The following is a 14239-nucleotide window of genomic DNA, read 5'->3' on the forward strand; positions in this document are numbered from 1 at the left end:
ATCAACGCCCATGATCCAAACTGCTTAGCGGAGAAATGTTACTTATCAAATAGGTGATGCTCAGGAGGCACAAATTCTCTCCCTGTGAGCAATTAAAGACCTAATCATTTTAATAGGCCACCTTATGAAATAAAATTGCCAAGTTATTTACAAATATTTCAGGACTGAAGATGTTCATGAATATGCAATCACTTTGCACGCCCAAGAAATCTATAGCTCCCATAATGATGTAACCGCCATTAACAGAGTGAGGCGAGCCAAACATGCTTCCCCAGAATATTTAGCAGAATGCACAGTTCAAGAAAAATTCCCCAAATTATCTGATCACTTCACTTCAAATGTTTAGAAGTAAGCAAATTCTACAATAATGATCAAGTGGCAAAAAAAAGATCTTAGGTTGAGTAAAGGATTAATGTAAATAAAATTGGAGCCTCTGTGAAAGATTACCCCAAGAATAAACTCATCTTTGGACAAGAGGCAAAATAAATAATACGGGACACAGCGTGGCTCCACGAACATTCCAGCACACAGACGGCAGGCACCTCTCTCCTACTTACTTAGAAATGAGAGACACAACACTGTCTCCAAGAGCAAACTAACATGATTAATAGTGTAATAGGTTGAGGGCGCCATTTATTATGTGACGACAGTTTACAACTGGCGATTCCCAATAAACTTTTGGTGCCATGATCAAGCATGCGGACTCTAGTTCAAAATAAGAAAAAACACGTCAGCTTTAGAGTCATTTCACTCTGCAAGGTACCGACCACAGTGTTTCAAAGGTCACAGCCCACCTCAAGTCATTAAAAAAATGCTTTGGGGTTAATGCTTTATTGTTTTTTCCCTGCAAAGTGTTCAACTGCTCTATCCAAGCGAATGCCACACGTGCCCAGAAGTCGGCTGGCCTGCTCCCCCAAAGGCTGGATGCAGCAGAACCCCAGAGTTCAGGATGATAATCATGGAAATACACGACTCTCTGGTCTCTCCAGTTTGCTTCTTTATCCAAGGAAGTCTAACCACATCCCTCTGGGTTTCCAGGCACCACCAATAATGCCATAAAACTACCAGACTGTCAGACACACACACACACACGCTCCCATCAGCTACCTAGATAATACATGTCTTTCAATCAAGATAAATGAAACTGAGGGGTCGTAAATCTTTTTCCCTCAATATTAAGATGAATACAAGGCTATGGCTCATCAGAAGTCCTCTAGTTTCCCTCTCACATAGTTTTTCTATTACATTTCTCTCAACAGGAGCCAGATAATTATAAAATTATGTAACTAGCAGAAGGCCAAGCAATGCTAACAGCATCATAGACCTGATCTGCTCAATTTTTATCTGGAGAGACCCTGTGTGGTACGAGGACACTCATCTGGAAGATGTCATTTCCACCTGCATCCGCCTGCATTTCATGAACAAACGGAGAGACTCCAGCAGCACTGACTAGGTCCAGGCCCTCCTGGGCCTCTGACATGCATTAACCTGCACTCAGGCCTCCCAACAGCCCTAGGAGATAGGTACTATTTTCATTCTCATCTTACAGTTGAGAACACAAGCTGAGAAAGGTTCACTGCAGCCTGGTGTATGGCAGAGGAAGGCGGGCCACCGAAGAGGTCAAGAGCGCTCCGACTGGGAGAGAACAGGGGCATCGGGGTCAGAGAGAACAGGGAACCGGAGCCACGGGGTGACGTGTTTACCGAGCACCTAGGACTCAGCCAGAGATCAGGGAGATGGTGTCTGCCCGAGGGCAGCATTTGTTACGAGGAACGTTAAGTGATGGCAAGAACGGTCTGTAAGTACATGGTGAAGACGTGTCAGAGGGATGGGTGCGATGACTTGGGTGGAAATAAATGTCCCTGACACAGCGGTGATGGGGGAGATGCATCAAGAAAAGATGCGCTGGAATCAAAGTACAGATGTTTTCACTGACGACAGGTTGGATGCTAGACTGTGATGTTACGATGAAATGGTCTAATGGTAGGGTCGACAGAAATAAGAAGAAAGCCACCATTTGTTAAGCTTTCACTTGCTGCCAGAGACTGGGCTAAATGCTTTTCCTATGTTCATCTTCACCAGAACCAGGTGAAGAGGACACTGTTATCATCACAGTGCACGTAAGGAAACTGAGGCAAGTTGTCTACCGGGACACAGTTACTAAGGGGCAGAGCTCAGATCTGAACCCTGGTGTATGAAGCTCAAAGCCTGGTGCCCCGATGCACTGGGACACACTGTCTTCCTTCTCAAAGCACAGTTTTAAGGAAAACCAAGGAATGAGAGTATCTAGGTGAATCTGATAAACTCTTAACTTTATCATTTTGTGCCAATATTTTCACTTAGAGAGTTTTCAGATACCAAAGGTTTAAAGTGGGCAAAAATGCGACAACTACTGTTATCACTAAATCACTCCACTATAAGTGTGTCTGATACAGTCAGTTGAGGATCAGCACTGAGAAGTGGACTTTTTATTAAATCACAGTATTTACACTTTGTTCCAGGATTTTAGCCTTTTGTGGCTGGAATTAAATTCGGCATGGAAGAGGTCTTTTCTTTGGGTCAGTCCACAACAAAACACCCTTATGGACCATTTCTGATGAAGCCCACAGTTAGTCTCTGGTTTGCAGGTACGAAAAGCAGAGCATCGGAAGAGGGTGAACCCCTACGGAGAAGAGAGTATGGAAGTGAGAGATTCCAAGGAGGCAAAGAGCTGGGTAACGTTGACCTCAAATGCAAAACTGCAGGAACTGAAGAAAAATGCAAGTGAATATAAAGAAAAGTTGCTTCTGAAATCTGTGGTTACATCTCTGCTGTACTTGAATCTTCAGGGCCATTGGGGGACATCACCCAGGCTGTGGTCTCTGCTTCTCACCTCCTCACGTATCATGAATTTACTACCCCTTCATCTTCTTCTTCTTCTTTTTTTTTTTTTGTGGGGGGAGGTGATTAGGTTTTTATTTATTTTAATGGAGGTCCTGGGGCTTGAACCCAGGACCTCATGTATGCTAAGCATGCGCTCTACCACTTGAGCTACACCCCTCCCCCGCCCCCTCTTCATCTTAAGGAACAACAGATAAATAAATAGGGAAAAACTTAAGCTTCCGTGTCTGCAATGGTTGCTTTGATATTCAAAAAAAAAAAAAACAAAAAAAACCCCCCAAAAAACCCAGCACCGGGGGCTGTCCCTGCACATCAACCACAGGGAGCGCTGGAGAGCCCAGCCCAGCGCACTGCTGGGTGGTAGGGTCTTTTGCCTGTTACTCAGAACTGTGTAGCTGTTCTTATCAGCCACCACTGACAGAGTGCCTCCTGTGCAGCAGGCACCCAGAGGCAGCGGTGTGAGTGGAAAAAGCCAGAGCCAGTCCACCTGGTGTTACAACTTCGCCTCTCTGTGATTCCCCTTCCTCGTCTCTAAAACGGGAGTAGTAACTACCTACTTCCTAGACCATTATGCAGAGCACACTAGACAACACAAATGCTTATAAGAGTGCGTGGCGTCTAGTAAGTGCATAAAACTGTGGTTTACTATGAGGGGCTAATGGCTTTACATCCATGACCCTATGATTCAGGGGCTGTCATTACCCCCATTTTATGGATGGAGAAACTGTGGCTAAGAGAACCAAAGAACTTGGCGAGGGTCTCCTGTCAAGTGGTGGGGCCAGGCTGACCCCAAAGCTGGCTTTTTCCACTTCGTATGACCTCTCTAGACCTTAAATTGAACATACGTGCGTAGAGAGGGCAGAGAACCGGATAATACATTTAAAAGAAACTTCCCAACAACAACAAAAAAAGGGCTGAAGCAAATCGCTCTGACTTTAAGGGTAAGCTTCAGTTATTTGGAAAATCCACACTGGTGTTCTGGTCACCTTGATGATGGCGGGTAAATAAAGTTGTCATAGTATTTACCATCCTGCCGACATGCTTCGCTGTGGGGTTGACTGGCTTAAGGTCTGTTTATGAGCATATCCCTGCTTGCTTACTCTGGCGGTGTGTGGGTACGTATGTAATTACTGTTTCAAGATTCCAGAGGGCCTTACATCACTTACTGCAACCAAGCTCTGTAAAGTTCATTTAAACCTTAGCGGTTCCCTCAACCCCATCCCAAATCCCAACCAAATCTATCTGAGGGCAGGGAGAACATATAAAACCCCAGCACAGTACTTGTGCTCAGACCTAACCTCTAACCCCAAATCCCATGACAGGGCCGTTACCGGGGACTGCTAACCGCCCCTCTAGTGGACAGACCTCAGTGTTGGGAACTCAGTCTCCTTTTTTGTCTGTCCCTTCGGCCTCGCAGAGGCCAAGTTCAGGCCTCTCTCTGGGCTTGATAATACCTGTGTTGACTTAGGAAGGTAATGCACGTAGGAAATAAAAGATTATCCAGATTTTAGTTCCTGAGTTAGGACAGGACAAAGAGATCTTTGTCTCAATCAGACTCTTTGGATGCAAAGAGTGTTGTGGAGATTGGAACATTTTATTTCCTGCCATAAAAAGAAATCTCTTTTCATTTATGAGACAATGAAGTCAATAAAGAAAGGGCTTCATTATCGTCAAAAGACCAATGAATCTCCTTTGGAGATAATCTCTATATAAATAAAATATGCCAAATAGGTTGGTTTAATCCCAAGGGTTTTAAACTGCATGTTTAAAACCCCTTTATATGCTGGCACCCTGCTGAAGCCAGTGACCTTCAAATTATTAAGATGTATTTTAACTGCTGGGAAGGCATGAATAATTTCTGGATTTCCAAGCTACTGGTTAGCGGCAACATTCTGTTTTGTAATGCTCTTATTAGAAAGTTAGATCTTCTAATTTCCAGAGACAAGCATTTATAAGGACATTTGTGTGCGACAATACGCACACTTGGAAAAGCCCCTTCATCATGCTCTGCACACAGGCTAATTTCATGAGCTGAGTTCTGATTTTAAAAAGCTATATACAATGAAAGTCTGAAAGAATAACTAATACAATACAGCAAATATAATTCGCAGATGACATATTGTATGTAATGCTTCTCTAATAATTGTAGCGGAAATACAATGCAAGCTTGCGCTTTCAAAAGAATATCCCCAAGAAGGAACTCCTAGATTTTTCAAAGTACTTGTAGATGTTAAGAATAATACAAATCTTGAAGGACAGAAATCTGTGACCACTTCAACATCTTAGAAGATGGAAAGCTTATAGGGGGACTGACAGCTACATTACTGCATTCAATTATCCTTTATCAGAGTTAACAATAGGAGACCAGTAACCATGGAACATTTGATGAAGGAAAAATCATCAGTGGAAAATATTAAAAGAGTCAAAGACCCTTTCATTCTCCAACGGAAGTCACGATTTGACTCATCTGGAAGAAAATCCCCTCACTTTTTCCACACATCGTACGTCATACGTGGAGCAGGTACCACAATTCAAAATTTACCTAATAAAAGACTTGATGTCATTTCTCTAGAGCTTGGAACGTGACCTCAAGAGCACCTCTCTCCTGCTGGATGGTACTCTCGCGTGACGAGCATTTCCATGCGGCTAACTACACTCAGCCACCATACTGGCTTTGGCGTGTCCACGTTTTACGTAAATGTAGGTGAGACCAGGAAAAAGAGGTCTTCAGTCGTACAAGACTGTTTTGGCCAACTAACCCGGAACACACCGAAGACTGTAAATTCCTACATTCCAAGTCAGCATTAGTAGAACTGCTAACTCAGAATTCCTCAAAAATTCCTATCAACTGCTGTCTCCAAGAGATGGGTATTAAAAGGTCTGCAAAGCCTTCCTTAACCGTTGGCCTATTTTATAACATTTTTTAAAAGTTGGTGTAACTCACTGATTCCACTGATGCTTTCAAGACCAGAGCTGTTTACTTGTGAATTAAGGCCACGGCAGAATCACCCAAAAGTTGCTGATTTAGTATCTAAATCTATTCAACATTCAACATGTTTGTGAATTGCTCCCCAAGCCATTTAAATCACACAGACATACTTTTTTGCACAGGGACTGGAGGTACGGGTAGGTTGAGTCTTTTTCTTAGGAAGGAAGAGAATTAAAATGACTAGAAAACAAAGGTAAGAGGAGAGATGTTTTTGATATGGAGGAAGCTTCAACAGAAGAATGATGAAACTCTCTCCAGGAGGATGAAGGAGCATTTGATGGAAAAGCAAGCCATCAGCGCTGATCAAAGAAGGAACAGATACAGAACAACAACAGAAAAAATTAAAGAGAATATTCACATGTATTTGAAAATGCCTTAATTTAATGAAACAAAATCCAAATGAGGAGGCTGAAGCCTTGAGAGATCAGCACTGTCAGAGCAGCGTGCCAAGAGGGGGCACAGCCATTTCTAAGCATTTGTGCTTTGAAGTCACACAAGGGAATTCCAGTGCTGGCTCCACCATTTATCCCTGTAACCTCAGGCAAATTAAATGATGTCTCTCTGAGCCGCAGTTTCTTCATCTGTGAAATGGGGATGTTGACTGCATCTGTTTGCTTAAACTGTAGTGAAAATTAACATAAAGCATGCAGTTTTGATCAATAAATGCTCAATAAATATTAGGTGGTGGTGATGAGGTTTTCTGAAAAAGGTAAAGTGTAAAATCAGTTCTAGGATCAGAGTGTCCTACACATTTTACAGTGATGACCCAGGAGCCCTGCTGTACAACAGTCTGGTACCTGAATTTTTAATCTCACCCTGTTGCCCCCATTTTAAATCCGTATAATGGTTCAGTTTACTAGTTGTTGTCTGAAAATAGCTTTTAAAAAAATAATCAGTGATACCAAATGAGGGGTTCAAGTGAGAAAATAAGCTGATATATCTGGGGCCCAGCAGTCTTGTTTGTTAGGTTTCAAACACAGATAAACTACAAGTGAGATCTAGTGGGCAGAGAAAGTATTCCATATGAGCTCTATGAATATCCTACTAGCTTTAGAAATAAAAACAATTAGGTAATTCCTAAGGTGAATCACTCAAAATGATCCCAAGGCGGATTCCATTATAGGAAAGTAAAAAAAAAAAAAAAAAAAAAAAAAAAAAAATCACGATTTCTAAAAAAAATTAGATTGACTTTTCTTACGCAAGACATATCGTTATACGGCAGTAGCTGGAAGAAGTCTTCAGGATAAATACAATCACGGATTGTTAAAGCGAAATTACAAAATATTTCACCAATGGAACTGGTAAACAGGACTATGTAGTTTTGTTTAAGACAACTAAGAAACTGTGATCAAGTTGTAAGATTTTTAAAGAAAGGCCATGGCGAGTCCTTCTTCCCAGTTAAGTGAAGGAAGTTTTGGGTCTAGGCGCGCGCCCTCAGTTAAGGCTGCGCTGTCTACAAAAACCTGCGAACACCGTGGAAAAATAGTTTCACGTTGGGTTTCAGCAGGATAAGTCCTTTAACACCACACTGCATTAAAGCAGTGTGTAAAGTAACTCACGTTTACTAATGTGTTACAACTCGTCAAGGATGCATCTGTTACGCCAGGTGAGGGACAACGGGACACCATGGCTTCCTCCATCAGTGGAGAACGTGAAGACATCTTCCTTCCATGTAATGATACCGCCAGTGGGTAAGAATCAGGAGAAACTCACACTTAAGGAAATGCCTTTGGGTTGTGAGTGTTAAACTTGGTGATTAAATAGGCTGCTGGGAACTGAGGCAGGAAACACGCAAAAGCGTTTCTGCTCTAAGACACCTTCTCAGAGGTGTGGCAAGGCAGGCATGGTTGATGGCACTGTCCGAGGATTCTGGGGAACTCAAAGTCCTGAAGCCCAGGCCAAAAAGCACGTGAGGCCGCTGCATCCAGTGGATGTGGTTTGGTGTTCGGGACAGTCTGAACCTGGGAACCGTGCAAATGCTCTGCTTGGCTGCTGGGATGAACAGTATCATGGTTTGGGAAGGAAAGTTTCCACAGCTAACACTTTGGCTTATGTTATGGTTTCCAAAGTGCTTTTACGTGTACTGTCTCATGGGATTGTTAACCCCGCCTCACTTACAAGTAGGGCAGACACCCTGCTAACTTTTCAGATTCTGGAAACTAAGGCTCAGAGAGGCCAAGGCACTGACCAAAGGTTTCATGGTGGAAGCAGGGCGAGGTCCTAGGTTTTCCAATTCCTAATCCAGTGGGGAAAAAAACCCCTAAAAACTAAAAGACAGACCCAGAAGCGTCTCACCATTTAACCTTTTGAAATGGATTTCAACTGCCCCGCTACTCAACAGCCGTCTATCAGTGGAATCAATTCAGAGGAGAGTGGCTCGCAGGCATTTTCCAGAGGTCAACACAAATTGTAGGGGATGCAAGAGGAGAGTGATTACGTACACGCTGCTGCCCACATCTGGGAAAGTCAACAAAACTTACCCCGTGTAGATGGAGGACTGATTCCTATCTGCCTCCTCTCAAAGGCAAGAGTGCAGTTTCCTTTACTGAGCAGCAAGGGCGGGGGTTAGCAGACAAGAACAAAGGTACCCCCAAACCTGGCCCATCTGTGTGGGAACTGTTCGGCTGCCACAAAATGAGCACCGGTAGGGTACTTGGCCAGAGACTTTTCTGCTACCCCTCTTGTTTCTGTGGGACAGCGGACCAGAATGGAGAGATCGTGGCTAAGTCCAGCCGTGTCTTATGACTTAACATATACAGGCATAAAGGGCCGATTAAGCCCCCCACCATAACCGCACCTGGAGAAGGTTTGCAAACAACAGAAGCACTCCTTGGTACTCAGAGAACGACTGCACCTCTAGGCTTCACAGCTGTGGCCTTTTAAGAACCTTAAGGAAGATTTGCTGACATTCATTCCATGCATTCATTCATTCACTCTTTCATTTGTTCCGAGACTTAAAGAATGCCTACTATGTGCTAGGTGTTATTCTAACCACTTGCCTTTAGGAAGCTCTCACTCTACTTGGGGGGAGACCCCAAAGAAGCAAGTAAAATAATAAGGTGCCTTAGATGATGAAGAAAGCCATTCCGGAGAATGAGGTAGGCAAGTGCAATGGGGGACCGCGCTTAATAAAAGGAGTGCCTCTGTTTACAGCAGAGTAACATCCAGAGGATGGGTGTGTGAGATACCTGAAGACAGGTATTTGCAAGTACATAATGCGACCCAGAGGATGAATGTTCGAGTCTGGAAAAAAGGAAGGGGACGCCACATAAAAATGGTGGGAGCCATCTTCAAACCCCTCATGCTTCCCAGCACAGCGAACCCACTACTGAACTTCTCACGTCTATGACGTTCGCCAGCTACCAGTGTGCGCCACCAGCACCCCCACCCCCGCCCCGGCCGGGACTGAGTGTCTGTACCAAACACAACGGAAATACCAAGCCCAGGGCCCTCGCCCTGGACCTCCACGCAAACAGCCTAAGAACCAACGCTTCCAGCACCGAGGCAAGTATTTTCAGAGTATCTTGAATCTTGGGAAAAAAAACTTTACAAAAAAAAAGGATTGCAAATTGCAATTTTTTAAAAAGCAAGCACAAGCTGCCTATGAGAACATTCAGTCCAAGTGGATTGCAAAAACACCAAGTTTTCCCCTTTTTTCTACTGTTCCTTCCCTTCCCTGCGTGTGACTCTATCCTGCAAGAACTCAGGTATTTGCTCCTCTGAAAGATGATTTCATTACGTGGCAGACGTGTAAAGGGTCACAGATTTCATTCAGCTACCCTTAGTTAAGGCTCCCTCAGACCGGGCCAGCTTTAAAAGGCTGTAAAAACAATATTTTGTCACGGCTGTCACATAGCACTGAGGACAAAAGGGACAGACAGTTAGCCCAGTGGAAACAGGGGCGGGGTCTGACTTACCCGGAATTGGAATGATAGGAATACTTTCATTGGGGACCACCCGAGGTGAACTGCTATCTTCCACGTAGAAATGAGCTGTCTGAAAACATTTTCTGTGCAGGAAAGAGAAAAACACGCCAACGGTGAGAGCAGAGAAATAAATACGCTCCGTCTGAGTTCATCATCTTTCAGTTCTTTCACAGACTGTCCCAGCTTTAAATTTCACGCAGCACTGAGTGCAAACCCACGGGCAAGTAACAAGACACAAGCAAGACAATATGCAGCGTATGGGCAGAACCCCAAGGAGCTGGAGATGAGCCACCTTGCGTTACACTCTGCCCACCCTGAGAGTGAAAGGGGAAAGGCTTAGTTAACGAGCCACTCAGACACAGGAAAACTTGGCACGGACTGAGTAAACTGCTAGGATTATCCCACAGTGTTCCTAAATTCGACCTGCTTCACAGAAGAATTTGCTATTCTAAGCTCCCAGCACCAAGTTCAAACCACACCTCGAACCCCCTCAAAGGCGTCCCCCACCAGCCCAGACACACAACAGCACCACGTTGTCAGTGCTTAGCCAAGGTCCCCGGAACCCCAGACGGCTCCTGCAGGGGGTCAGAAGGCTTCCAGGGGCAAGCACTCAACACCCGAGGCCCTGGCCAGACAGCACTGGAGACGAGGACCCGACGCCCTCCAGGGTCATCGGCTTGTGTGGGGGCCTGTTTCGTTTTTACCTGGACTTCAGACAAAGCAGGGAGCACACACTGGTCATCACAGGACAGGCAGTGAACAGAAGAGCCATCGGCAGCTCACTCAGCCTCTCCTACTGATGCTGGCCGGCCCTCGGCTTTCCCGCAGCCACGTCACTGCTCAGTGCGGCCCTAATGAGCTGCCGGAAGCGCCGGCTGAATATTTAATGAGGCTGCTCAGCATGAATGGCTATTGTGACCAGAGCAGGGTCCCTGTTCATCTGGCGGAGGGGCTTCACAATAGCCGGCCCCGCTGCTGGGTCTTTCAGCCAGGCAGGCGGCATCCTCCTGGTGCTCAGTGCTCCTGGGATCCAGCCCGCTCCCCTGGCGTCTCCCACGGAGCCCCATTTATACATTCCAGCCTCGCTTCTTTGGGGGGCCTGATTCCACCCACTGGAGTAAGTCAACTTCTCCTCAGAGCCGTCTTTGCTCATCTGCTCGAGAGCACCCTGGGATGATCCTGCTGGGTGTACCGCGTTTCTAGGAGGGGGGCAGAGGGGTTGGAAAAATCATGGAACTCTAGAGAGCGCAGGGGATCTCGGTGGGAGGGAGGAGGGCTCCAAGTCACCCAGATCATTCCCCCTCAGCTTTACATGGAGCTGCTGTAACCAATCGAGTGTCACAGTGGTAAGTGTTTCCCTTCCAGCGGTGCCTGTGCTCAGGTGGAAAGCAGCTCCAACCAACTGTACACCGGGCACCGCTCTAGACGCGATTGGCATGGCTGCTCCGTACCATGAGGGGGTCCTGAACACAAATCGCTTCCGCTCCTGGCACATGTCTCATGGGACTGCTCTTGCAGGGCACTGAACAATGATTTTTTTTCCTCTGATACTGCTTGGCATTTGTATAAATAATACAAGTTTTCATCACTCATTGTCTAGCTGCCTGTTCCTAAATGTGGATCGAGCAGTCAGTCAGTCAGTCTGACTTAAGCTATGTGGATATGAAATGCACAAAGTATTTTAGGGCTCTGGTGGCAACAGGATCTTCTACTGAATGTAAAATAACGGAAATCCACGTTAAAAAAAAAAAAACAATCCATGATTTTGATGTCTGATGTAATAGCTCCTTTCGGTTTCTAAGCTGGTCATCAAATGTTCTATTCTTGGGATTCCTCAGCCGACGCCCCTGCCCCCAATTTGCATAATTTCCAGAATGTAACATCAGGATCTGGACTTTCCCAACTGGCTTGAACCCTACCTGCCCAGCGTCACAGCTAAGGGAAATCTGCCTTTGTCAAGGTATTAGACCAGCGAGGTAACTGCAACCCAAAGAGGCACGTTCGACAGTGAAACAAACGGCATGCAACTGACCAGGTCAGACTTTAACGAAATGAAGAAGGAAAAAAAAAAGGGGCGCAAAAAAAGATGCCCCACAACAACAAAGAAATAACTATTCTATTTTTAAGACCATGATTACCCTACCTACTGAATATTTAAAATACAAGGCATTACTAAAAAGAACCAGTATTGGCCAAGGTACTGTTAAGTCAGGTGACCTGGATGTGGTAGATTCTTTTTCTGGAAGAAGAGAGGCCGACAGTTCACTGGTCTCTTAGTTACATGAGGAGCGAGAGGCGTCAAACCCACGTAAAATCACTGTCCCGTGCCCCACGCGCTGCTGTTTGATGATGGACTTTCCCTGGAGCAAAATGACTCTGGGATTGCCAGAGAAGAGCGTGGCACTGGGGATGCAGGTCAGAACCCTGGGGCTCACAGCTCCCTCCCCCTGCACCTTGATGCAGGTCACGTGGCCTCTCCTCCCACACGGGACTCGGGTGGGCACCTGACCATGGGACTTTGGGGGAAACACCTTCCCTTAAAGGTTTCAATACACCTAGCAGACATTTATTTGGCACCCACTGCACAGCAAGGAGCGTGCAGATAACACATTCTCTACAATTGCCTGGAAGCCTTCAAAACACTTCCTTTAAGGCTGGCCAAGCATTTAATTAAGCCATTTAGAAAGAATTATGTGTGGATGTAATCCACGATCTTTGCAAAAAAACTAGGAAATACAAATGAGTAAAAAGGAAAAAATCAATTAAAATTACCCCTATCTTTCTCTTGGTAATCATCACTATTAATACTTTTGGGTATATCCTTCCTCACTTTTCTTCACTGACTGACTATTTCCTGACCACCAACAATGAAGGGCTGGGGGCAGAATGATAAACAAGACTGACCAGGTCTCTGCCCTAAGGGCACTTATGTTCTCTTGGGGAAATCAACAACAAACAAGTGAACAAGTAATAGTAAATAATCTAGAGCTATGAAGAAAATAAAACAGGAGGCGCTGATAACTGATGCAGGAGGTGAAGGCAGGGACCCCCCTGACGAGGCAGCCTCAGGGCTGAGAACCGAGTGAGGAGGACCAGCCACAGGAGGGTGTCTGAGAAGACTATTCTAGACAGATCAAGGAGCTGGTGAAACAGCCTTAGAGCAGAGTCAGTTGACATGTTGCAGGAAGCCAGACTTAAGAGCCGGGAAAGAGGTGGATCCAGAGCCAGGTCATGCCAGACCTGAGGACATAAGCTCCATGGGCGTCTGCGAGCAATGGAGAGCCAACTGAGGGCTTTAATCCGCCGACCTGAACAGCCTCACCGTGTATCGCCGTGAAGCGCTCGTTTCAGCTGCTGTGTGTGGTGTGTGGAGCTCAGAGCAGCAAGAGTGGAGCGAGGAGCCCTGGCAGGGGCTACCGCTGTGAGCTCACCCAAACGCTGACGGCCGAAGACAGTTTCCCTTTGTTTCTAACAAGATGAGATCATCCTGTACGTATCTCCGTGATAACAAATAAGAACTGTCACCTTCACATTAATGTCTGCTTCACCTTCCACTTCATGGATGCACTATGTTGTCAGGTATTTAATTTATTATCCCTTTAACTACTGACTGGGGGTCTACTTTGGACGAGGGACTCATCTAGGTGCGAGGCTGTTGTCACCTTTCCACCACCGCTGACCACACTGAGACAAGCCCTCTTGTGTGCACTTTCTACACTGTGGGTTTAATACTTGAAGCGCCTGGTGCAGAGGCGGATCACAGGACATTTTATTTTACTTACTCATTTCAGAGATGTCTCGAGAGTTTTTTTTTTTTTTTTCCCCTTGACCTTCAGCAGGGTCCAGGAATAAAAAAGCAAAGGCAGTGATTTTGGAGAAGAGGAAAAGAAAACGCAAGTGTAAATGCCTCTAAATGTCTCCACTGTGATGTGTTCGGAGAGGCAGTGTTGCCTTGAAGTCTGAGCTCAGGAAAATGGAGATAAAGTTTCTGAAAATGCCGGGCTGCATCACCAGGCACGCATTTTTGGTGTTCTGTCTGGGTCCAACCCGCCTGCAGGTTCCTGACTGTCAGATCCCTCCCTGAGTGAAACAGATTCTAGGCTCATCAAGGGCCGTTTTCTGAAATTACCTCTTCAGAGTGAGCATTTGTTTATGCCAGGACCTTGAAAAGGGGAAGCAATGAAGTGGATCATGTTTGGAATAAAAAAAACACCTTTACAAGTTTGTAAGTACAAATTATGGTCCAATGGCTTCCTATCATGAACTTTGTTTTCACCTCTTCTGCCTTCCTTTCTTTCTTTCCTTCTTCGCTGCCCCCCCCCCCAAACCCCATGTATCTGCTTTAAGGACTCAAAACAGATTTTATTTTTTTCTCCACTGACCCTGACTGGCTTTGTGATACTCCAAATTAGTTATCTTTTACTTCTCCTCATCTACGTTTCAG

General features: G+C 45.4%; 1 protein-coding gene across 5 annotated transcripts in view; it reads right to left on the minus strand.

Moving 5' to 3' along the window:
• Window positions 1-14239, minus strand: part of PTPRG (protein tyrosine phosphatase receptor type G) — a 673139-nt gene that overhangs the window by 52987 nt on the left and 605913 nt on the right. For all 5 annotated transcript variants that reach the window (XM_074344575.1, XM_074344574.1, XM_074344576.1 and 2 more), the window contains one exon: window positions 9787-9878. In XM_074344575.1, coding sequence (XP_074200676.1) covers window positions 9787-9878 — 92 coding nt within the window. The remainder of the gene's footprint in view (window positions 1-9786; window positions 9879-14239) is intronic.

The sequence above is a fragment of the Camelus bactrianus genome, chromosome 17 (assembly GCF_048773025.1).
Source record: "Camelus bactrianus isolate YW-2024 breed Bactrian camel chromosome 17, ASM4877302v1, whole genome shotgun sequence".
NCBI lineage: Eukaryota > Metazoa > Chordata > Mammalia > Artiodactyla > Camelidae > Camelus > Camelus bactrianus.